Genomic DNA, 25043 nt, shown 5'->3' on the forward strand with positions numbered 1-25043 from the left:
ACTCTAGAAACAATTAGCCATTGGAATATATTGTTCAGAGAAGTAGCAGAAATTTCCTCAATAGAAATATTCAACACTTTCCTTGACAGTGTCCTTGATTAAATGTCTTGCTTTTAAAAGAAAGCCAGCTATCTCCAGAGGTTCTTTCCCAGTCTAAAGTTTTCTGTAGTTCAAATTGTACACTCAGCTGCTTGTCACCTTGAGATGTGCTGCAGTATTCTGCTCTCAGAGGAGCTTCCTTCTGCTGGAGGCTTCTTTTGTAGAAGAACTTAATTTGTTTTTACTTTCATTTCATCATTCTTAAGCTTATCTCTCGTTTCACTGTTACTTCATCATTACTTTTTCTTTTCTACTTTATGAAAGTTTCCCTTGAAAGATTTCTTTCCCCCTAGTACTTTTTTTTCTGTCTCCAGCACCTTAGCTGGGAGATATATGAGCCTTCCTTGCTCAGTCTTAGAAACCCGCAGGACTCAGTGTGTGCAGATGGGTTGTTTGTGTGTTTGCTTTGTTGTGTACGCTGTGGTGGTAAATTAGGCTGTATATTCCAAAACAATCCTTTACTGGCTATAAGAGTTTGCAGACATCAAAAGGACATTTGAGACTTCCAGAGATAAAGAATGTTACTTGTTTATTCCAGCTAGTGAGAGGTGCTGATCTGCAGGTGTTTTATTAAGTATACCAGTCATGGGAGGAATCATTCCTTCTGCTGTGCTGGTGTTGCAGTCTCCTGAGATTCTATTTGTGTTCAGCATTTTAGAGCTCAGCAGCTCCAATAAGAGGACTTACAATTTATCAGTGGGCAAGACTCCAGTTGCTTCCCCTCAGCAGGCAGCTGGAGGCTATGCCAAGCACTGCATTTCAGCTTTTTGTATGTTACTTATGGTGCTGGTGAATGAGACAGGAACTTTGATGAGTGCTCACCAGAGAGATGAAATTGCTAGGGCACAATTTACAACAGGAAAAGGGAAGAGAAGTTCATCTGTGGAGAGCCAGCAGTGAGGTGGGAGACCAGAAAATGCATTTGCAAAGTGAACAGCAAGGGAACATGGAAGGAAAGAGACATACAGTTGGGTGTATGCTTCCAGGAAAAAGCAGTTGGGCCAAGACACATTACTTCTGTATATTACAGTAAATCTGTGCCTGTAGATGAATGTGCACATCCAAATAGTTCAGGTTTCTGCACAGCTTAACTATCGAAAAGCATCACAACCTCTCCTTTGCTTTAAATGTTGAACTACACCCGTAACTGGTACGAGCCAATTAACTTCATCAACAGTTGTGCTGCTCTGTACAGTCTCACCTCTCACATTTGAAGTGATTGTCCACATTGCTTTTGTACTTCAGCTACTTTAGCTATTCCTAAATTTCCAGGAGACTTCTCTGTATCTACAGCTTATAATTTATATGTATTTTTAGCCACCGGTTTTTAATATAAATAGCCAAGTGTTCCTAAGTTCAAGCAAACCCAAAACTTGCTCCTAAAGTTCTGAAAGCTTCTATGGATATGTCACAACTGTGTTGGGTATGCAACCCTTAACATTACTATTTTTAGTTTGGTTTGGATAACACAGACCCATTTCTACCAAGTAGAAACTAGACTGGACTTATAGGGAGGCCCACCCTTTCAAATCCCCACCCCCCCAAAAAAAAACCCAAACCAAAATCCCATCAAAATCACCTGCAAATAAAAGGGGCAATTTTGCTGTTTAGAAAATTAATAAATTCCATATTCACTGGTTTTTACCTGTTTCTGGAAGAAAAAAATGTTGAAGCAGTGGGTCTTCATTGAACCTCATCAAGAAAAGAAGTTACCTGAGAAGCCAGATATTCTGTGGCAAGGAAGGGGCAGCTAGAGTGTTGCAACTACACTTTTATCTTTTCTACATTCCTTGGCAGGGAGCTTAGAATCTCCATAACTTTAAGAAGTCTCCCTTACTTGCACCCATTTGAGATTCTTTTTCCTTGGTACAAGGACAAAGGAAGGAACACAGTCTCTTTGACCCAAAAAACGGAGTAAGTGTAGCTTTTCCTTCACTTTCATTGACTGCAGTAGTTGTCACTCTTCCTCTTCCGTCCCCAATGCTCCTTCCCCAGGCCACCTGTTTGGCTCAATCTCTTTGCAGTAATGAGAAATACCAGGTGATGAAATTGGACAAAAGGCCTTTTTAAAAGCAATGCTCATGCATTATACTTTTAAAATTAATTTTATTTTTATTTTATACCAGATTTTTTTAGAATGTAGCATAACAAATGCCTTTTTAGAAAATGTGCTAACTTATTTCTTGTAACAGACATGAGTGTTAGTTATCAGGCTGAGATAGAGCAGAACTCCTTAACACTTGCTGTTTAAAAAACCCAAACAACAAAACCTCCCAGAAGGTATTTGTTATCCAACACTCCTGTTTCAATTGAAGTATATGCAGGCAGAGATTCTGACTGGTCTCTAGTGGGAGGAAAGATGTGTGCTAATGTCTTTACAAACAATTCCATGAAAGAAGGTATGGGTGTTGACGTCTTTGAAATGGGTCTCAATGTCTTTACTAACCTCAAGCAGCAAGTTTGTTGCAGAGCCCAGACAGCTTTGCTACTGAAACAGGCAAGGGTGTGCTTGAACCTGAACTGCTGAACTTTGGCGTAAATCGACAAGTTCAAGGGGGGATATGTGGTAGGGAGTTTGGGAAGGCGGTACCTTCCTAGTACCTTACATACTTTCTATAAACAGTACTCCTGCTAGAGGAATTTCACATTAAAACTATAAGATTAGAAAATCATATGGACATTTAAAAATATTTGAAGGCAGTAATAAAGACATCATTTCCTTTTAAAATAAACACAACATTTGAAGCAGAATAATATTTTAATAAAATTAAATCTAAGTATTCACAAAGCATTATGCACATACAGTACATACTGTATTTAAAGCCTACAGACCTTAGATCATTTTATTCTAATGTAGTCAGCTTTGGACACAAGCTAAGCTTACTCATTTTGTAATAAGAAAGTTTACAATTGTTCCTGAAAGTGATTTTACATATATACATATATATATATATATATAGCTCTATATCTATACTCCTACATGTAAGTGTAGGTATATACACACACTTGTGTGTATGTGTGTATATAAATATATATACACATACACATACATACACACCTATGTACATCTATAAAATACACACATGCACACATCCACAGCAAGTGTGAGGTGTGTGTGTGTGTGTGAGCATTGTAGAGGGGCCAGTCAGTACAAAGAGGTAACTGCAAACAGCCACCCTAATAATTACAAAACAAATATGTCTAAAATATTTTAAAATTAAAACATTGTTAATAATTTGTATTGAACAAAAGGAACACAGTCTTCTGCATTACATAGAAATTAGATTTATTGCATTTGATTATGTTTGTGTGACAGATGAAAAGTACCTGTCTGCTCATCACAGCTGAATTCTATGATGCAATTAAAAAATAACAGTGCAAAAACCAAAACCCAATATGTGATGGAAACAAATGATTCAATTTAATGCGGTTTTGTGGATGTGACCTATGGTGATACTTTCCACCATATGGCAGTTTTCCTCTCTGTTAAAATACTACCCTACTTCAGCTAGTTTGGAAGGAGGCTGTGTTCTCTGCCCTAATTGTTTCAAGCCCAGAAGACTTGGCTACCTTATTCTTTTTTTAGACTCAGACTCATTGTGATGTATTAGAAAAAGCTCACTACAAGAAAGATAAATCAAGTTTCAAAAGTGAGCTAGAAGAGCATTTTTCTTGAATTTTAGCTTGGTCAGGTAGGAGTTTTTCTATGTGAATTATTGTTATTGGTCTCCTATTTGCTCTGAAGACATATCCACAATAAAATACTATTTCCATGACAGCAGTAAATGGTAATCTCCATGCAACGTAAACTGTAATTTCAGAACATGCATGTTATTAAAAAAAAAAAAAATATAAGGTGCCTTGAGAATGCTGGCAGTTTTACATTTGGAACATACAGCTAGTGTGTGTATATATATATTTACATCAGAACTGCTCAACTTTACCTTACAAGCTTCAGATTTAGGAAAATATACAGTACTTTTGCATATAATGGTATATTCCTTGTAGCCCCTGAGTCAAGTATAGAGGATTTAAATACAAAAAAAAAAAAAAAAAAAAAAAAGGAGAAACAGCCATTAAAAGCACTTACATTTTTATGTGAAGTAATAGTATAAAAGTACTATTTCCCAGGAAGACCAGGATCAGAAACATGCCTATGAAGACTCAAGATTCCTACAGTGCTTAGTGAAGATTCTGGCAAGGAAGGGTGCCTAATTGGCGGGAGACAAGTTTTACAAGGCTGTGGGGGTGGCTCTACAGACTGGTCACGTTCTTGGTCTAAAAAAGAAGCCAGGTTGTCTTCTGAGGCTGTGTTCAGATGCACTCCACTTGAGAAGGATTCTTTGGATTTCAGTTTTGATTTTTCAACATCTGAAATTTCAGGACACTGTAAGGGAAGAAAAAAACCAAGATGGTAATAATTGCATTGGTCTCTTCCAGGTCCTTGTTCTGTTCAAAATTAGCACATTCAGATGGTTGATGGAAAATAAGTTTTGAAAATTAAACAGTGTAGCAATATTTTTTTTTCATGGTACTGCATTTGATTTAATGTAATTGAATGCAATTCTGCTGATTAATTGTAGAAGTCTGGATATCTTTTCCTCCCCTCAGACTTGCTAACATCAAGATACACATATTAGCAGCCCTTTCTGAAGGACTCATTACTTTTGAGACCCAGTCTAAGAGTATGGATATAAACATTCTGGAAAAGAAAGTTCTGTTTTAGAGCATAACTCCAGAATTGTGTAATTCTGAATATTCTAACCACTTGGATTCCTTTTCTGCTAACTTTTATTAAAAAAATGACAATGAAGTAAGTCTGTCTGATTATAAGATAATTGTATGAATCTCTACAACCCTCATAGAAAATGTGGCCTCTGAAACTGTGGTGTTTGAGACCACTGTGAAGGTGCTAGGTCAAAGCACCTTAAACTAGTGAACCAGCACCAGATTGGTGCATTTCTTCCTTATAAAAGACTAGGAAACCTCTTTTGATCTTGTGGACGTGTACTTACCTGAGATGAAGGACTGAAACTTCTGTCTGTTTTAATTGATGCTGCAGGCTGAAGCTTTTGTATGACCCGGACTGCTGGCTCTCGGTACTCTGCACTTGCTGTCACCATGCTATAGGCAGGTGGAATGAGTGCTGACTGCCTTTGCAGAAGCTGCAGAATGGTTTGGATATCAGCAGTCATTTGGGATTCAAGCCTAGAGAGGGAACATGAAATCAGTTAGCTCATGGCCAGGAGCAGGTGTATTTTACACACTGATTACAGAGGTGTTCAAGAGGCACCTGCAGTTCACCAGTAAAACCATTGCTGGTTGTGGCTTGAACATGTCTTAAATAGGAGACAACAGTAGAGGGAGTACGGAGCCCTTCCAAAGCTTCTGGCTCTCCCTTTCCTTTGCAGAAGATACCTGCGAGCTTTTCTCTGGTTTTTGCTGCACTAAGAATGAGTTCATTACTGTGCCTTAGGTTTGCAACAAGAAGCAGCACAGGTGACTGGGTATCTGTTTGAAAATAACTGGAATAAATGTATTCTCTTCATTGTAACTAAATTGATTTGTGCTGGCTGGGCATGGGACATTATTTTGATGCATCTGACAATAAATTCTGACATGCTGATACAATGCACTGAACTAAGCAGAAACCACATTTGAGTTTTTCCACAGTTAGAAAAAGAAAGATGCTTCCAAAACCATTAAAAATCCAACTACCCAATTCTCATTACTGTGAAAATTTATTCAAACTTATGCAGGCCTCAGAATCAATGTCAGCATTTCTAATGTTCAAATTTTGTACATTTTAAAATGTTTTTCACCTTTTTATAAATTTGTATATGACTTCTGAAACACTTGAGCTGATTATTTTGTTCATACTTACAATTCCATAGCACTGAAATGATTTTTAAATGGTCTTGCCAAAATCTGTGACAAACTCAGGAAAAGGTAATGCCTTTTGTACCTTCCCAACTGCTGGAAGGCTACAGCACATGCTGACAGATGGTAATGCAGATAATACAGCCTTCTGTACAGCAATTGAGCTTCTGACAGAGTAAACAGATCTTTGTCAGCAGCCTTTAATGTTGTGAATGTTACTACTTGGGCTCCCTACAGTAGCAGAATTGATCCAGTGCTGTCAAATTTTTGCTTTTACCATGTGCTGCACTGATGTTATTTTTTATCCTGTTGGAGTTGCTTATGCCTGTATAATTTATTTATAAAAGCATCTGTGAAATGAATCCAAAAGGTATGACCGAAGTGTATTTGGGATGCTGTTTCTTCCTTCATCAGGAAAAGATGGTTTTGTGGCATCACCTCCCAGAAAAAATGGCCCAAACCCAGACTTGTGTTAGAGTCAGATGTGCCCTACTTGCCCTCTTGGTCAGCACCCTTGGGATCTTTGCTACTTGCCAATGTTCTGTTCTCACACAAGCACAGTGCTGATGCCACAGGGTGAAACGCTGCAGGAGCAGCAGCATGCCACCATCCAGAGAACTTCCATCTGCTATACCTAGGCCTTAACCCCTCAGTGAATAAAAGGTAGCATTGGAGAATATGCATTCAAGATTATTTTTGGCTTTGAATTAACTCTAAAATTGCTCCCCTCTTACTTTGACAGTACTTGACTGTTTCCTTGGACTTCAAATGAAAGAGTGTCTCTGGTAGTGTTTATTCATCATCATTGCATAGAAAGGTTCACTTTCCATCCTCTGAAATTTAAAACAAATCCATGCTATCCAAAAAAATAGGAGAACCTTAAATGCTTGTCCCATTGTGTCCATGAAATTCCAATTGCTTAAAGAAGAGATAATTCTAGAGACATATTCCTTGTACATAGGGGGCTTCCCAGCCCTCTATATCTATGATCTATTTAATAATTGTTATGCCAAACCTCTAACTTGGCATGGAAAAATTCAGGGAGAAGTAACCATGCTTTTTAAGCTAGCAAGTCAGAAGTGACAAAGGCAGGAAAGGATATTGTCTGTTACATTATAGAAAACCAATCAAGGCCCCAAATGCCAAAGCATGAAAAGCTTTAAAGACATGAGAATAGTTTAAAGAATAAAGTGATATAATAAAATACATAAAAATTTAATTCTTACTTTATCATCAACAGTTATATTTTCTGGCAGAAGAAAATACTGACAACTAGCATGATAAAACCATGATAACTTTGAGGTATAACTTCAGTTTTGAGAGCTTAAGGTTTCAGGAAATGAAATGTTACCAAAGGACTACATACTGTTGGTGGGGATCCTGCAGGAATTCAGTTATGTGACATTTGCAGTTACTTAGGTTACTTGACTTTAACTAGAAATTACAGCAGTTTAGGGTTAAGTGTTAAAAATGTCTTTTTAATGCATTATGTCATATTCAGGAATGAAAAATACTCTTGTTTGATTGGCTTCTGGTGGATGAAGGAATCAATATGCAGTTAACTTGGCTTTAAACTGATTGGTGAAATATACAGCACAGAATGCCACTGTATAGCTACTATAGTATGATTAGGACTGAGTGTGTGTCATAGTGTTTGTCATGGAAAAATATTAAAAGTAATGGAATTACAGAGTGAAAATAATGAAAAAAATCAATGGTACTGAGCATAGGGAAATTTAAAATTAAGTGAAGTTACATGGTCAGTTACGGTGCAGGATGGATCAAAATTGTGTAACCATATTTTTAAGATGCTCTAAGCAGTGCTGCTTAGCTGCCAGTAAAGAGTAATATATTAATCAAAGGTGATACTAGACTCTCATAAAAAAGTATAATTTTTTTGTTTTAACGGGTATAAGTATTGTGCCTTTGCATACTCCCATGTCTTACTTATAGAGTTGCAAAAAGAGTTAACACATCAAAAAGGGAATTCATCTGCAATACATTTTAAAAAGCAGGCAGCTGTTGTACTTTGAGTCTCCAGGAAAGAAAAAGTAGTTCAGATCTTGAAGATACTGAAAATTGCTGTTTTGTGTCCCTGCCCATGGCAGGGGGTCAGAACTAGGTGATCGTTAATGTCCCTTCTAACCCAAATTGTTAGATGGTTAAGTGATCTAGGAACAGCACTCTTGGTGAGGTGAGATTTAAATTTAACAATTTGAAGCATCTCTATAAAACTTCTTGGTTAAAAAGATGGTCCAAAACTGTCTGCTGAGGAAAAGGGCTCTACTGCAAAGCCATTCAGAGTAGCTAATGTGCTTACCTAGAGGCAAAGGGCATGAATATTCTGGCAATGTTTAAAAACTGTGTACCCAGATTTCTCAGAATTAGCTTTTCCAAGATTCTGGAAAGCCTAACTTAGGTGATATACAGCCACTTTAGAATACATACACACAAAAAAGTGATATTCCCATCATGCATATTTTTTTACTTTTGAGCTTCTGAAGATCTGAATGCTTTTGGAAACTTCCTGCACAAACTCATTCCTCCTGTAGCACCTTCAATATCAGTTGTATTATGTACTCTTTCACACATAGGCTCTTTTCTCTTTATTTTTACCTGTTAAGTTGTTCTTGGAGTAAATCTAATCGATTCTCCACTTCCCCGTATATAAAATCACTTTCAGTTTCACAGATTCCCCATGTAACATGGGATAATGCTGGTTGAACTGGGGAGTCCTGGTACTCCTGGATGTTCTCCTGCTCCCAGTTTCTTTTGTTGATGTCTGATTAAAAAACCACAACATATAAAATATAGATTTATATACACAGATTTAGAGAAAGGTTGACACTTCTCAAGCATCCCACTTACTGAGTTTCTCAAAACGTTGAAAGTTACATTGGTACATTGGCCAGAGGACTGAACGTCTCTCTTTGTTCCTTAATACTCCTTAAGGAAAGATAAGAGTGGTCACATACATGCTAACATTTTGAAGCTGCAAATAAACAAGCAGCTTTTTCTAGTCAGCATCATCAGAGTTCTGCCACTGAATGGCTTCTCTTTAGTTTTGTTTCTGTTATTTTACAAATGGATCCCAAATTTTCTGTCTTTTTTTAGCAATTTTTTTATTCATTGAAAATAGAAATTTTATTCTAACCTAAAGGCAATACATGATATACTAGAATATACATGATATACTAGAATGTCTTTGATAGTGTGCTTCAGAGGCCTAAGATGCCTTCTCTTGCCCTTGAATGTGCTGTTGAAGTGTATTCACTGCTTAGTGCTTCGGTGTGAAAGAAGGATTTGCTGCACTGAATTTGCAGCACTGGGCATGTGGTACAGTGCATTGGAATGTCCCCTATAAGAAAGGCGCCAGGCCTCAGGGAGCTGCCTTTCTTACCCATAACTGTAACACTGCTTATGTTGATGAGGTGTAATATGTTTTCTCTGAGACAAGGGCCATTTAATGCAGCTCATGCTACTTGCAAAAGGGTGCTGCTTATTATTCTCATAATGGAAATTGATTTTCATTGATGTTACTTTTAGCATCACTACTTTCCCACCCAATCCATTCACCTCTGTGTAACGTACATCTCTGAAACTCCTATGGTAGTGTGGGCTGAAAGGTGCCTGTTCACTTTGTTTAAGGATTTCAGACTCCTAAAAGAATGAAATATTCAGCATTTCTGGGTCAGCCAAAGATCACTTTGACATTAAATGAAGCTTCATGGTAAACATGATGTATCTAAAAATACTCCTTATATGAGTAATTTATATTTGTTTCTTTACCACCAGCCCCTTGTAAAAAAAAAGATGATGATTATTCCAGGTCTTACCTATACCTGCTGTGCCCAAATTTCATCCCTCTTGACCCTCCCAGTTCTTGGATCTCTGTGACCAAGCACTACACATGACTACCATACAGAGCTCAGGGACACTCTTTCCTTTTGCTTGGACTTCTGGTTTGGGCTATTTCTCTTTCCTCTCTCAGTTTACTTAATTTACGCATCTGTGGATTTATTAATTAGTTACATTCTTGGCTCTATGCCATTTCTCCTGTTCACCAAGTTGTTGAAAGGTTACACCTCAGTTATCATGGGGATATACTTGTTGCACTTATCAAGTATAGAATGGAGATCTTGCTGTGACCTTTGCAGAGCCTAAAGGTGATATAGGTTGAAGAGAGCTTTTTCTACAGCTCACCCTGCTCCCCATAGCCTTTGTTTACTCTGAGTTAATCAGTCATGTAAACAGTCAAAACTGGTCAGAATCACTCATTCTTCTTTGATGTGATAAAAAAGGGCTGTTTAAATTTTAACATGTGCTCAATACTATTCCCATTAGAGTTGTATTTGTAATTATTTAACTACAGGAAGTTATACAATAAATTAAACTTGTTGCACCCAGGCTGCTGCTTCAGCATATAGCTGGGCAAAATCCTTGCCTGCTTATAAGGCATTTGCAGTTGGATTTGAATCCCACATCAGTCCCTGAATGATTTGCTCAGAGCTTCTCCTTACACTTCTCTTGGCACTGCATGCTGTCAACTCAGCATAGGTTATGTTCATTCCACACTTGTGAAATTTTTCTAAGTAACCATAGCAGCTAGAGCCATGTTTCAAAGAGAAGAGGAAAAACCCCACAGTGTGGGTGACATGTAAGAGCTCTGTCCAAATGCTAATAGCTAATCCTTTTCAAACATGTCATTGAACAGTGTTTCTCTAAGTAAAGAAAAAAAAAAAAAAGTTCCCACTCAGAATTAGTATTTCAAGTAGATTTAGCCAGGAAGGGGAGCTCTCACTACGTGATTCTAAGTGTAAGAGATTTTCTTCTCTCTCTGTCTTTTTTTGTTTATTTGTTTGTTTGTTTTTATCAGACAAAGGTCATTATTGCATTATCTGATCTTTGGTTAGCAGGTGGTAGAAGGTTTCCTGGAGCTGTAGAGTGTTTGAATTTCGTGTGACAACCAGTAACTGATTTTATACACTGGGCAGAAGCAAGAGGAAAGAGATTTCATCTTGGCTATACAGAAACCTGTTCTGCTTCTCGGGAACTTAAGCCAATGAAAAGAAAGAGATAAAGGGTGTCACAGAAGCATTTGGTAATTTCATTTTGGGAAGCACACATGGCACAATTTGCAATGTCCACGGAAAAGTTGGAAATCTCTCAGCAAACTAAATGAAGCATACTATGAAAAATTGAGGGGTAAAGTTTCAAACTATGAGTTTAGGTGCTATGGGTTTTGTAAATCCAGTAAACTTATAAGCAGTGAATTTCAAGAGCATTTCACTGCTTTTTAATGTCCTGTAGAAACATAGATGTTGTAAAAAGAAGATGTTGGTTATCTAAAACAATAAGTCATTAATTGAAATCACAGATTTTCAATGCCATGGATTATCCTGGGGAAATCACAGTTGTTTTTGTCCCACAATATGTATTTGGAGACTATTGTAGTAGATGCTTAATTTCTGACAAAGCAAATGATTTGTCACTGAAACAACAAAATAAATTCACACACCATAAGTAAGTTAATACTCTATAAAATATGGTGTAACTCATCTAAGTGTCTTTTCAGGTATTCCATATTCATTAGTAAAACCAGAAAAGCCCATCAGCAGCTGCAACTGTATAACCAACTCTGGTCTTCCAGGGCTTGAAGAATCTTAGACTGGGAACTAAGTCAGTAAATGTATCACTAGGTTCACCAGAAGAATTGAAGAATCAGTCTTTTAGCCCAAATAATGACCAAGTGAAAACAGTATTTTTCTTTTACATAGAGCTAACAGCTACAGAAAAATTCTCAGATCTACACAAAAGAGCCGTATGTTCAAAACTTAAAAGTTGCATTCTAAGATTATGGAGAGATGTTTATACTGTTTCTGTCAACCTACACAATGCATTTTTAATTTTCTTTCCATTCATTGAAGTAATGACCAAGGCTTAAAACAAAACAAAAAATAATTAAACATGTATCAGTCACAGTGGTAATGAATTAGACTAGCTTTATACAAGTGCATTTGTATCCAAGATTTATAAGACAGTATAATATATGATGATACATAAAAGCAGAGTTTTTTTCCCAAGTTCATTATGTTTGTAACTACTCTTCTGGCAAGTTATCATCAATCTCTAATATCAGAAGTAAGAATTTAGTTTAAAACATATATCAGGAAAAGCTAATCTTATTGACCTTGAAGGTTTTTTACATGTTGCAATTTTTCTCATTACTTGCATAACATTACTAGAAGGGCTAAATTACAAAGTGGGAAAAAGAGTGTGGTCTTAATCAAAATTTGTAACCTTTAGTTATGCTAAATTTAGCTCAAATAAAATCTGCAATAGGTTGCCTTGGAAAATGTTGCTATAGCTGCAAGGACACATTTCTGGCTATTGGTTGGGGGAAGGAAAGGTTTCCAATTGCAGTATGTATGCAACAAGTTTATGTGGTGTGGATTTATAGGGCCTTAGCTTGAAGAGACCAGACTTCACATATTCATACCTCTAAGATGTTAAAATCATTGTTTGGTCTGATTAATCATTAGGCTTATTTAAAATTACAGCCTAGAAGCCTAAAGTTTATTAAATGATGGTTAAATGGTTAAATTGTCTCAATGGAAACTTCTGAGGAAAACAGCATTAAACAATAAATATGTAGTTCTTCCCTTCAGACTGAAAGAATTACAAATGAACTTGCAGCGATATTTAAATTGTATACTAATACAGGGGTTTTCATTAATTTCCATTCACATCATTGAGAAAATTAATTTTTTAGTATATTAGATGTAATTTTAATTATGTGATTTAAGTCTATGTAAAAGTATCTGAGATTTTTAAATAGTTCCTGATCGTTTGTCATATACAAAAGCTCAAATCTTTATTCTTGTGTGTTACTTATGGAAGTCATGATTTTCTTCTGTTTGGTGTAATGGCACTCCTTTAACCAACAGGTGCAGCAAGACAGGATAGCCTTCTTTCAAGCTATTATGGTTTCATTTTCACTTAATTTCTGTTGTGCCTTGTCAATGAAGTGAATAAAATTAGTTATCTGAAAACATATTTTTGGTGCATGTGCAACTATCACTAGGTTTAGCTAGTCTGGCTCTCATTATCTATAATTTTTTACTGTCATCAAAATAGTGGCACATCAAATACCCTTTGGGAGATACTGTACTGATTTGAGTGCAGCTATCATCAATGGGCACTCAATGGAGTCCAATAGCAGTGGATAATTTTGTAGAATTTGTTTAAATTACTTATGTAGCTCAGTTACAAGATGATTTGTGGCAAAACCTATAATCACCTTTTGGAGGCTGTACAAGCCAGTCCCACAGAACTGTAATCCAGTTCCCACTGAATTAAACTGTATTAACCCTCTTGAGAAATAATGATTTTTGATCTAATAGATTTTTTCTTAAGATTTTTGGAGTAAATATTATGTAAAGAATCAAGAGAACTATTCAGGAAATTATTTTTGTTACTCAGACTAAAAAGATGTCTGCTCAAATTTTACTAAATAGAAACAGCTGGATTACCTTTGCAAGAACTGCTTCTTTTGTCAATAAGAATTTCTTCTGTGTCATGATCCATTTCTTCAAAGTCCATCTCCGTGGTTTTCTCTGTTACAGATGGGTAATCGGCTATCCCAGAGAACAGGGGCTTTTGCTCATCTTCAATGGAGGACACAAAAGATGATGACCCGCTTTTTTTCTCCTCAAAATGTTTCTTAATAGATTGATAGTACCTGGTACTGTCTCCTGAGGGTTCAGGATCACTCTGATCATTCTCTTTGAAATAATCTGTGAAAGAGAAATAATTGCATACAAAAATAAGCAATTATTGAGAGTTTATTCAAGTTTATTATGGTCTGAGGATGAACATGATTCTTATATCAATTAGGAAGTTCCACTGTCTATGGGAAAAAAAGTACTTTAAACCCTTTTTTGATTCTTCTGTCAGAGGAGTTTTATTTCTTTTGAAGTCCTGGAAGACATTTGTATATATGTATTCTTAGTCCATAAACCATAACTCATCTCGCAAAACTTGTTTGTATCAAAACAACAAAGGCTTTATCCAACATAACTTTCTTGTGTACTCTTTTTTTTTTATAGTGAGGATGAAATTTGAGGAAGCCTTATATTCCAAAGTTTACAACATATGAAATATTTCATCCTGTCTTCCAATTACTCTCATTATTGGGCATTTATTACAGTCTTGACAGGCTAACAGTAATGTATGTTAGACTTGGTATCAGAAATTCTCATTTAAGTTACTCTCACATGAGAGAATATTTCTTGATTATTCTTTTCCCATAAGAGGCATTAATCAATTACCTCTAATTAATACTAGAGGTATTAATGAACACTCATCCCCAAAATACGCTCTCAGAGAGCATATTCCTCCATATTTATTACAGGGTTGATATGATAGGGAGAAATAAAAGGAGGGAGTTCTTAGTCTGACTTATGGGATCACCTCCAAAACAACTTTGCAAAGTAGCCCAAATTCCTTAGTCTTTAGAGCTGGAATTCTCTGAACATCCAATCTTTTGAATAACAAAAGTAAACAACATTCTGTGATATATATCACAGAATGCAGTAGCATGTAGCAGTGTGCCAATCAAGTTGAGAATGAATCTCTCATTAATCATATTCAGGGTCTTTAGTGAGCAGGAGCAGATTTAGTCCTCTTAAGAAACGGCAAGTAAGCCTAGATTTAAAGCAGATATCTTTAAAAACATATTGTAAAAATGAAATAGGATTTAAACTCTAGAATAATTATTTATTAATCTAAAGAACTCTTGGTCTCTTTTCAGCATAAACTTGAAGCTAATTTCCAATTCAATATTTGGTTTTACCTATTTTTAACTGAAATGTCAAGATAATTTCAGTTCTGCTATTTATTTAAAACACATTTTAGCAGGGTAGTCTCAACATCATATAAATACTGTAACTAGTTTGCATTAAGTTCCTGGGGAGGCAGCATGATTTCCCATCTGCTTTGTGCTAATTACTAATCAACATAGTTCTAAAATATCTGGAGTCTTTATAGCCTACAGCAATGGCTAATCCAACATTCTGTATATTCCCTAGGTTTCTTTGTTTTCTGATCACTATAAGGAAATGAAACCATGGCTTTATGCAATTGTCTTTGTCTGCCCATAAAAAGAATGCTGTGTCTGTAAAAGAGCACCCTTCAAGGGTCCAGAAATCTGTGAGCAGTGAGGGCAGGTAATGGTATAGAAAATAAACCCAATAACAAAGCAAAATAAACCCAATAGCAAAGCAGGCCTTCTGTACCTGTACTCTCTAGAGTCTCCAAGGGCAATTAACACAACCCCACACAGAGATGACTTTACTGGGCTTTTGTTAAGCAGGACTACTGGCTCTAAGTGATATTGGTGATGCTCAGTTGCTGCAAAATTGTCAAAACAACTTCAAATGGACTGGCAGTGTAAAAGCTCTTGGGGGATGCTTAGACTCAAGTGCCATGTTCTCGGCAATTCCATCTCCAAAACAGTTCAAAAGCAAAAGAAAGCTTCATAAGAAAATTTTATTATAGATGTCTCCCATGGAATTTCTTGTGGGAATATATTGAAAACATAGTCATGCTACAGTAAATTGCCTTAATTACTTAATGTTTGACTGACTTCAACCTGTGAAAAAGACCTTCTAATGAAAGCTTGAAATTACCAATTTTTAGGGTAATTTTATATGTTCATGGGATTTTGTGCACTAACGGCAGCTGTAATGAGCACTCTGTGGAATACAAATCAAGCAGTGGACTAATTTTAAGATGGGGTCATTGAGACTCTTGTGAAAAAATTGTTTAGCAGCTGAAATATAGCAGACTGTCTTCTCTCTTATATTCATAAAATACTAAAATATTTAAAAAAAATGAAGCCAGATTCTGCTAATAATTACTCTGCTGTAAAACTAGGGTAATTCATTTGATATCCCTCCATCTATATCAGAACAACAGAACACATTATTTTCCAAATGCTGTTCAAGTATTATGAACTCACTGGCATGAGAAGGAAGGCAGAAATCTGTTGAATGTAAACTCGTGCCTATTGAAACCAGATTTGTTCATCAGTTGATCTATTTCAAAATGGACATCTTTGGCTTTACTGCCATTGCTTTATCTTTTAGGCATCTGGCTATACTCAGAGAGTCAAAAGTTGTTTTCTCTTTTAAAGGCTCCTATTTAATGCTAAAAATTATTCTCTCTGGAGGATAATCCTGTGACACTTTGCACCTAGGGTATGAATTAAAATAGAAACGGCTCTATTTTATTGATTCTTCAGGACCTGATAATGGTGCAAGTTCTGTACCTCTGCTCAATACCTTAGCAGTGCCTCTGTAGCTCAGTGGAAAGTAAGTTACAAATAATAGATAGGTACAGCTTTTTTCAGAATGTGAATTTCTCCAGTTTCTCCTTTGTTTAGTAATGAAATTTAGTTGTTGGTTTAGAATGGATTTTCCAGAAAAGAAGACTTATCTAACTGTATATGTATGGATATGTTCACTTTCTACCACACAGAAAAGTGTTTTCAAAGTTTTATTTATCCCTTTCTGTTCTTCCAAATGTATCATTAAACCCCATCTTCCTCTCCTCCCCCTGCACCAGTTCTAGTGTTTTCTCTTTCCTTTTCCAGTAAGAAAAATTTCACTTTCTGATTCTGAAACAGCTAGAAACTGTTTTACTGAAGATGATTATTTTCCTAACTTCCCGCTTGACCAAAATCTATAAACATTATTTACACCTTTTATGGGACTGTTTTGGCGCGTTACGTGTTTTGGGTGCCTGACAAGTTTATAGGCAGTATCTGACCTTTGCTGTCTGGAAATTCCAAAATCTTCAAAGTAATTATCAGAAGGTTTGTGTCCTGCTTTTTGCACATACACGGGCAAAGGAAGGGAAGAGGTGGGGTTGTCACAAGTCTGGGTCAGAGAGCTGTGACAGTGACTCACAGAAATATTGGCATTAAAATCCTACTTCATGGGATGGTTACCAGATGTCAGACACGTTGCTTTTGTGTGATATGGTTTGCAATATGGAAATTTTGCATTACTCAAGAAGGACGAGTCTGCATGATCTGGAGGTACTGTCTCTTAATATATCAGTCTGCTGCAAACAGTATTGTTGAAAGTGTCAACAATACATTACCTATGGAGCAGCATTGTTTAATACTTCTCTAATTTCATTAACTGGAATTTGTCATCATTAAGCCAGCTATGTAGCCAAGTGTTTCAGAAGGTAGCAAATTTTTACTCCCTTTTCAGCCATCCAGTAATTTGCCTGAAGTTCCATCAGGCCCTTGAATTTGTGTATCTAGATGTCCAGCTTCAGCACCTTCAATTACACATTTGTGGACCTGTCAGACTTCAAAATTTGAAACAATGCCAAAGACTTACAGGGGCTTCTGAAACCTGAGCTGTGAAAGTTCTTGGATTCTTTAGCACATGCTTGTTTTCCCCCTTCTTCCTCACTTCTAGTTGTTATGGTTCACTTCAAATATCCCACCTATCTTTAGGACCCCCTATTTAGAAATGTACTGTCAGATATGTGTGTGGTATTTGACTAACACCAAGGAAAAATGTTGGCTGTCTAGTAACTATGCGGGAAGATCCCTAATCCTAAGAAAAGTATGTTGCTGGAAGTATTTTAGGAAAGCTAAAACATTTTATCTTTCAATAGTAAAAAGGTATGTTTTTCTGTGATTGTTTTTAATGATGGAAGATTTGTTTAATTCCAATTTCATTCATCATTTGGGAGATCCTAAGTCTACTAAGGGTAGATATAATAGATTAAGCTAGTTATAAATATAGTTGTAAACTAGTGAGATTCCATTGTTATAGAATTTCTGGCAATTTTGCTGAAAGTTTCCAGTAGATTCAAAAGTGATGGTGGAGGAAATGAGCTGTACTGCAGAGAGTTTGAATTACAATGTATCAGCACTGCTTGGGAGTGTTTGGTAAATTAATCTGTCCTTTGCCGTGTTTTGTCTCTGACCCATGAAAGTTTGGATGATTTTGGAAATAGAGAACAGCAGAGGGTACTGAAACCTCCCCATCATAATGGACTGAAGTCCTTATTGACTTTTCCATAAGGATCCATGGCCCTATTTTTACAAGGGCTTAGAAAAGAGCTAGGTTTTCAGTAACCAAATTTGAGACACATTTAAAAACCCAAGAATTTCAAAGGTCAAGTGAATAAGAAGTCCTTCATTTATTCTTTTGTGTCATTTTCAGTATGAGATGCTAGGGATGAAGTGACAGCCCTCTATCTCCATTTTCTTTGTTTTGTCTGTTTTTGTGTCAGTGGTAATCAGATAAGGATGGAAGGACAATTATTAGTTTATATTTCAGGAAATAATGCTATGGGGAAAAACAATCAGAAACAAAGAATTATAGCAATGCACCTCAGAATGGATTCAGGGCATAGATCAAAACAATTATCAAATTTTGAATTCTCTTATCTTTTTTCAAGGGATTCAGCTTTCACCATAATACTATTATTACTATATTTTTTCAAAGGATTGCTATAGATATGTGTGACTGCACACAACATTTTGGTCAGATTTGGCCTTTGGAAACAGCCTCTTTGAGAGTAACTGGAAACAAGACTCTTCTGTGGAAGCTCCCTGAGGTGGCACCTAGGCCCTGTGATAACAGCAGAAACACTAACAGGAGCAGATGGAACACTGCACTGGGAGGCTCTCTGATGACCAGCTACTTTTTTGCTAGGGGTTTCATGATTAAGTAAGATTTTGGGGACATGAAGTCTTGTTTCCAGCCATATGATGCCTGCCAACACATTAGTTGTTTCCTGGCCCAACACTCCAGGGGAATATTGGAAACTCTTTTCTAATTAAGCCCAATCCAACTTCATCAGCAAAATACTAACAGTTTAACATAGTTAAGTAAGAGCTTCAATTTTTCTCCACATTCTTACATGACTTTCCTTCTGGGAACATGGCACAGTGTTTGTCTGAGCCTCTAATAATAAAGTAAGCATTTAGATAAGTAAGCTGAGGGAGGGGACAAGAATGGGAAAGAACAGGGCAGGGTGTGTTTCTCATTCTCTTAGTACTCCATAGTTTCAGGCAGGAGAATCAGTTCCTGAAATGTTTTCTTGTCTTCTATATCTAAATCAAGAGCCATGGCCTCTAGATACTTTGTGTGATTAAGCTATGTTAATATGGCTTGGCTTCTTAGCCTGAAAAACACCTACAAGCAATGAACACTTAAGGTAGTTACATTAATCAAGATTTGGTTAGAAGTTTTTTAGAATTCTGGCTTTTGTGCTGACTTTGAGAATTGATTAGTAGACACTTTTTGAAAAGTCTGATCAGGAAACATAACTCTTCAAATTAAGCAATATATGAGTTTACTAGTTAATAATATTTTAAGAATGAAACAAAATGTATTTTATATCCCACTTGATTGTTACAGTCTGTGTCAACATGGGCAAGTGCAAGCCCCAGGGTAACAAGAATCTGTGAGAACTTTGCTTAGTGACCACTTAAAATCATATCCGTGGAGCTAAAATTTTCTTGTTATAGGTTTCCTGGGCCAGCTAGAACAGTCACTAGAACAGTCCCAAGAAGGTTAAAATTTTAGAGCCAATATTAACAAAAAATTTAAAAAGTTGTTAGCAAAAAAGATAATTCTTGAACTTCAGAACAGTCTTTTCAAAGCCCCAAGTTTTCAGGCCTTCAGTGAGTCTCCTTACACTATGCATTTTCCACCCATATATTGGATTTTATATTGATGTATACAACTCTAGAAATGCCCTATTCAGCATGGCATAACAGACCCGCACTCAGAACTAGCAGAGCTAAAGAAAGATCTCGCCTGAATGTATTTCTCTTGAAATTAGCTAACTCACACAGAACTGCTAGAAGTAAATGAGAAATGAGCGAGAAAAAATTGTATTCTGCACTGCTAAAATTGACAACAGAGTATACATGGCACAGCTCATTGTCACAAAGTTTTCAGCAGGAGGCTAACTTGCAAACCCAGCTGAGAGCTTTGTTTGGAACTGCCAGGCAGGAATGCTGCTAATTTTAAGCAGTCTCAGAGACTTTCTTGGCTGACTGTCAAGGATCTATGGCAACTGGCTAAGTCTGCACCTGCACCTGTGCAAGAAGTACCATCCATTATTCTGAAAGATATGCAGCAAATTTCTTCAGGGTGGGAGCAAGTGTAAGCTGCTACATAGTGTGTACATTCATTTTTGCAGGGGACCTCTTCTGAGACTGCAACCGATTCTAAAAGCCAGAGAGCAAGCTGGTCTCTCAAACAGTCTCGTGGCCTCTAAAATCACACTATGACAGAGCCCTTATAAGGCTTCCTAGTTAAGATCACAGGATAGAAATGGTGGAATTATGTATATGTGGAGTGAGGTCTTGTGTGAAATTGGAGAACCAGGAGTACTAACTGGAGATGCATAGAAGAGAGCTGTGTTGATTTTGTTTAACCCCTGATAAAACTTGTGCAGGAAGAGTTACCATGGAAACAAGGTCCAAATCAGGCTAGCATGAACTAAAGGCTGAGATAACACAATCCCATTTTTAGTACTCCAAAACAGAGAAAACATCATGATCACACTAAAGATGGAAAAAATACAATTTCAATCTGCATAATATGCTAGTAGGTCAACAGCTGAACGTAAAGAATGCTAGCAAGAAGAGCATTTACCAAGTGTGCCTCTAATAAATAAAATATCAAAATGCAAAATAAAATATCAAAATATAACAGTAAGAATTCTGGGAATCTCTATCCTGTTCAAGCTATAGTTCTGAAATCAAAATATGATTTTCATATAACACATTTTTTTACCTTTTGGCACACTGTGGCCAGAAATGCATTTTCCAGCTGTTTGTTCAGAAACTGTGTCTTTTCTCCTCCAGTTCTGAAAAACTCTGCAGGATCATTTCCAAGTATTTATCATTATAGACTGACTATGCTGGATCAAAATAAGATGCCACTCCCTCCTACATATAAAGGGTTGAAATCAATAGAACATTACTTTAAAAACCAGCAGTACCTCTAGTAGAACCTACTTTACAACCTCAAAGAGAATGTGGGAAGGGCCACAGAAAAGTAACACTGAAGATCTAGAGACTGTGAGGTGTCTGCTGTGCCATGGGAACACGTAGAGAATCTGAAAAGAGACCAGGGAGGGGCAGTAAGCCACTGGACCAAAAGTGTACTCAGTACTTGGCAAAGGACTCCTCCTTGTTTTATCTTCTCCTCAGATGGACTTCCAATGTACCTCACTTCTGCCTAACCCAGATATTACCAGGTGCTGTACAATCATTGCCAGGGCTAAGGAGCCTGCCAATCTTGCCCCTTCTTCCCCAATGGTGGAAGTATTTTTTTCAAAGACAAAACGGTGGGAAATTATATTCTGTCAAAAGTAATGCAAATAAATGTTTCAAAGAGGATGTTCAGTGTAATTGACTGGGCAAGAACCATAAAAGCCTAGGGGTCTTGGAACCTCACTGACACCTGAGTAGCCTGTTTGTAATTCTACAGCAGGCACAACATAAAAGATCACTTCCATCTTGTCTAGGTAGCAGCATATGTTTTCTCATAAGAAATGTGAAGGTTAGTCAGGCAAAGTATCTCTGTCAACAGATTCTTTGTGAAGAGCAGATTGAATATTTCATGGGGACATTTTCCTGACAGATTTGTTGTCAGTCTTGGCTTCCTGCCCTAAAGATGCTCCTTTGATCGAACAGGAATGTCATTGTTCTGAATAGCCACACTCTGGATTAGAGTCTCTTCATTGAGCATTATACCTGCTATGGATATTTAAACTGTTCCCATTTATTATCAGCTACTCTGCTACTCTATAAATTGGTGTTATGCTACATTTAGGACTGAGGTTTAACTGTGGAGTGTGAAAGACAGGAATAACAGAAGCAGTAATTTGTCAGACAAACGATTCAACCATAAAAGTGCAATGGTATTCAAGGAATTGTGTTTTGCCTACATAAAAATGAAAATCCATGAGTATCACCATAGCTGTCTGCATGACTGTTGCCGTCTGACCACATCTACTGTCTACAGTTTCTGGTATTTAGCAGTACTGAATAGTGGTGAAAAAGTTTAATGTTTCACTGAATTTTCCCTCAGTGGTTTACTCCCAAATGCTGCTAATGTAAATGTAAGCACATAAAGTATTACTTTAACTTTTGCAAGGACAACATTTTACACATTACCATATGGATCAAAATCAGACTATGGTGAATCTATGGTGTCCTGAAACATTTTAAATTTTTAAAATATTTCAATTCCAGGGAGAAACACCACCTAGCATCCAGTTCAACAATGCGCTTTGCTGAGGAGATAAAATAATCCACAGACTAGGTTGTCCACACAGTTTAAAAAATGGTGTCTCACAAAATAGATATAAAGAGATAATATACATACATATATATATATATATATATATATATATATATATATATATATAGATATATGCATGCCTCAAAGGCAATAAGGTAGCTTAGTGTTGGAACAGCTCCTCACAGACAGATGTGAAGACTTAGAAGGGTGAAACACATATCTTCTAGTTATACTTAAGCACTAAGGGATTAATGCTCAGAGAAGTTTTGCTTTTCAGCTGGATTCTCAAGGGCTGCTCCAGTAATAGCCAACATGGACCCTGATGTACCCAGCATTACCAAGTGAGATACCAATGAATAATGAGGTGGTGCTGTCTCATGTAAGAAATGAAGTTAATTACCTTTCTCTATTTCACTTTGGAAGGACAATTTCCGTCTTCGTATTTTGCAGTTATCTCCGTCCGTATCATTGGTAGTTTGTGATCTTATTACGAGGTCAGACTTGATGAATGAAATATGAAACAGAATGACAGATTAGTCCCATCTAAAGAGGGCAGATTTGCAATAGGTGATTGACTGTTAATCATGTTCAAGCTTTAAAAAAGGCAATATTAAAGTTAGCCTGCATCAGTCTCTCCATCACCAGCTAATGAATGGAATTGCCCAAGGCTAACATGAAAAAAGTGTATGCAAATTGAGCAGAACCAACACTGTCATCACCTAATGGTGAAATAAAATTATACTGATAATATGTTTACATGGAAATACATGTGTTCATGTGTTATCAACTTCTCTGAACTTGCTCAGATCTGGTTTACGTAACCTTAGACAAATTAATGAAAAAAATTAAATAACCTCTAACAGAGAATGTATACTATTTCAAGAAGTAAAGTGGCAATTGATTGCAATTATATTTATATTTAACTGATGGTAATGATTATAAAGGTTACAGTTTGCAATGATTACAAAGGTTATATTTTACAATAAATATAGGCATGACAAGCATCAGGCACTTTACCTCATTATTTTATCTTTCTAGACCCTCCCTTCCTCTTTATCAGATTTAGATCATTCAGATACTTATTTCTGTACCAGAACACAATGTTGGTTTTTTCTATCCATCTTAAGAAGATTGCAGTGCTTTTTTTTTTTTTTTTCCCCAGTAGGTAAAAAAGATGCATTTAACTCTTGTTTTTTCTACTTTAAGAAATTTACAAATTAGCAAATGTAACACCAGTTTTGCTCTTTGTGTACATACCCATGGCATTGGCTTCAACCTACTTCCATTCCCTGTGCTAGTGAGGTTTCCCATACCATTCAAGTAAGCAGATTTGCATGTGGGAGAAGGGCAGAGGGGAGCTGGGGAGCGTTTACATCTTTCTCTATCCCTTCACTTTAAACCTGGTGAGTAATGTGCTTCAGTGGTGGCCCACTGGTGGAATAACTGCAGGAAGAAAAAGGTACTTTCATACAAACAAGAGGGTAGGGGCAGAAGTTGGGGCAGAAGTTGGGGCAGAAGTGCCTATTATTCTGATAACAAAATAGATCTGAGTAATGTTTTGAAAATGAGAATGTGCTCGATGCTTCTTTTGGGGGATGAGCTTCTGGATTGCAATAGGCAGTGGAAAGCAAGTGGAATTGCTAGAGAAAAACTCTGATTTTGCAAGCTCAGAAGCATGGCTGAGCCTCTCCTGCCTTCCTTATCTCTGGTCTAAGGAAAAAATAATGATAAAACATCGATTACAAAGTAATTGCAAGAAATAATTGCTCAGACTTAAATCATTAATGTGAAATTATCCTCAAGAAATTTTTCAAATATATGGACATTTAGTTTTAACTTAAATTTATCACTAGACTATACATTCATTCTGTTGTGTTTTACATGTAACTAATAATTATGATCTTTTCAATGCATACAAAGGCATGAGCAAAAAAAAGAATATAATTGGTCTTTTATTTTCAGAATTATATTTTATTAAAAAGTGGTCATAATAGAAAGAAGTGACATTCCTTGTTAGAAGTTGTATTTATTATAATTTTTTAAAAAATAACAATCCACACCTGATTAGCAAAGATGTCCCTATGACTTGCAGCCCAAAACTTAGTGTTCTTTTTCTCCTTTTTTCTAAGAAGGCCTTTGAGGCCAAATTATGGTAGTTCCTTCTCACTGAACCTCTGTTTTTCTTAAAGGAAGCCACAAATGGCAATATCTCAGAAATAATGAAATATAAACCAGTCATTCTGTGGGCAGTCTAGTCCCCACCTGGTGGCCAGGGCTGGGCTACCTGCAATCTTCTGGGGAAGCCTTTAGCCTCAGCAGCACAAACTGGGCAAGAGAATTTCCTCACTCCCTCTTTGGCCAAACACCCACTTTCTTTCCCAAGTCAGAGTGACCCTGTCAGTCTGAAATTGGGAAACATTGGTAATATTTTGACTTTCTTGAAGATGTAATTTGTGCAAAAGGCGACACTTAGGACAGTCACTGTGGGAAAAAGAGATCAAGAAATGCGTGCAAATCTGAAGACTGAGTGAAAGTTGAAAAGTCCCTTGTAAGTTTTTAGTCCCCTAGGAGGTAGAGTGCATGCCAAGATAAGGGAATTAACAGTTCATATTTGAGAGGCAATTAAATATTTTCTATTGCTAGACACGGAAGGAATCTGGATGATCTGATTTATCCTTGTTTTATGGATGTACGATTACATTTAGT

General features: G+C 36.6%; 1 protein-coding gene across 1 annotated transcript in view; it reads right to left on the minus strand.

Annotated features, from left to right (window-relative positions):
- Positions 1 to 4219: 4219 nt before the first annotated feature.
- KCNH7 (potassium voltage-gated channel subfamily H member 7) overlaps positions 4220 to 25043 on the minus strand; it is a 205794-nt gene continuing 184970 nt past the window's right edge. The window contains exons 12-16 of the mRNA XM_059852329.1: positions 22738 to 22837; positions 13512 to 13763; positions 8596 to 8761; positions 5115 to 5307; positions 4220 to 4486 (exon numbers count right to left, since the gene is read on the minus strand). Coding sequence (XP_059708312.1) covers positions 4220 to 4486; positions 5115 to 5307; positions 8596 to 8761; positions 13512 to 13763; positions 22738 to 22837 — 978 coding nt within the window. The remainder of the gene's footprint in view (positions 4487 to 5114; positions 5308 to 8595; positions 8762 to 13511; positions 13764 to 22737; positions 22838 to 25043) is intronic.

The sequence above is a fragment of the Haemorhous mexicanus genome, chromosome 8, assembly GCF_027477595.1.
Source record: "Haemorhous mexicanus isolate bHaeMex1 chromosome 8, bHaeMex1.pri, whole genome shotgun sequence".
Taxonomy (NCBI): Eukaryota; Metazoa; Chordata; class Aves; order Passeriformes; family Fringillidae; genus Haemorhous; species Haemorhous mexicanus.